A 782-nucleotide genomic window follows, 5' to 3' on the forward strand; every position below is an offset into this window, starting at 1 on the left:
ATGACCTCCAGCACTACCTGCTCACCCTGATGGCCACGGCCGCCCGCCTCTACAAGCACCCCAGCATCCGTAACCCCATCCAGATCGCCGTCGTCAAGTTCCTCCTCATCGGGCAGGACGACAAGGGGCCCAAGGTCACCGGCAACGCCGCCCTCACCCTCCGCAACTTCTGCGCCTGGCAGAAGAAGTGGAACAAGGTCAGCGACAAGCACCCCGAGTACTGGGACACCGCCATCCTCTTCACCAAGCAGGTGGGTGCAGGGGGGACCCAGAGGGGCTCTCCCCAGTTGGAAGGAGCCCTGCGTGGCGCGAAGGCCCCGTCCGTGCGTGCTGGATGGGGTTGCGCTCGTGGCCGATATCCCTTTCCCAAGGGTCCCTCCACCCTCAGCTGCTGGGGCCGGGGGGAGAAAAAATGCTCGCGCTGGCCCTTGCCGTCCCTCTGGGCAGGTTCATGGGCAGCAGCGTGGAGGAAGCCCTGCTCAGGGGGGTGAGCAAGGCCAGGGGGTGTGCAAAGGCAAGTTGTAACCTCCCTTTCCATCCTCTGGCTGCTGGCAGGAGCCCGGCAGCTCTGGTGCACCCAAAACCCGGGGTCTGAGCCCAGAAGAGGAGGAGCACGGCCCTGCTTCTCCCTCCCCTGCTGGGAACAGCTCATGGTGCCACCTGCCAAGGAAAAAAAACCCCTCTCCCCCCTTCCTCTGACTCATGGTTCTCCTGAGAACCTGGACCTCTCCTCCGCGCGCTGGCTGCTCGGTTCAGGGCTGGAAGGAAAGCACCGGAGACAC

General features: G+C 64.5%; 1 protein-coding gene across 1 annotated transcript in view; it reads left to right on the plus strand.

Annotated features, from left to right (window-relative positions):
• Positions 1–8: 8 nt before the first annotated feature.
• ADAMTS15 (ADAM metallopeptidase with thrombospondin type 1 motif, 15) overlaps positions 9–782 on the plus strand; it is a gene marked incomplete at its 5' end in the record, with an annotated part of 8551 nt that continues 7777 nt past the window's right edge. Inside the window, one exon of the mRNA XM_010154016.1 lies at positions 9–251. Coding sequence (XP_010152318.1) covers positions 9–251 — 243 coding nt within the window. The remainder of the gene's footprint in view (positions 252–782) is intronic.

The sequence above is a fragment of the Eurypyga helias genome, unplaced genomic scaffold (assembly GCF_000690775.1).
Source record: "Eurypyga helias isolate BGI_N326 unplaced genomic scaffold, ASM69077v1 scaffold16466, whole genome shotgun sequence".
Taxonomy (NCBI): domain Eukaryota; kingdom Metazoa; phylum Chordata; class Aves; order Eurypygiformes; family Eurypygidae; genus Eurypyga; species Eurypyga helias.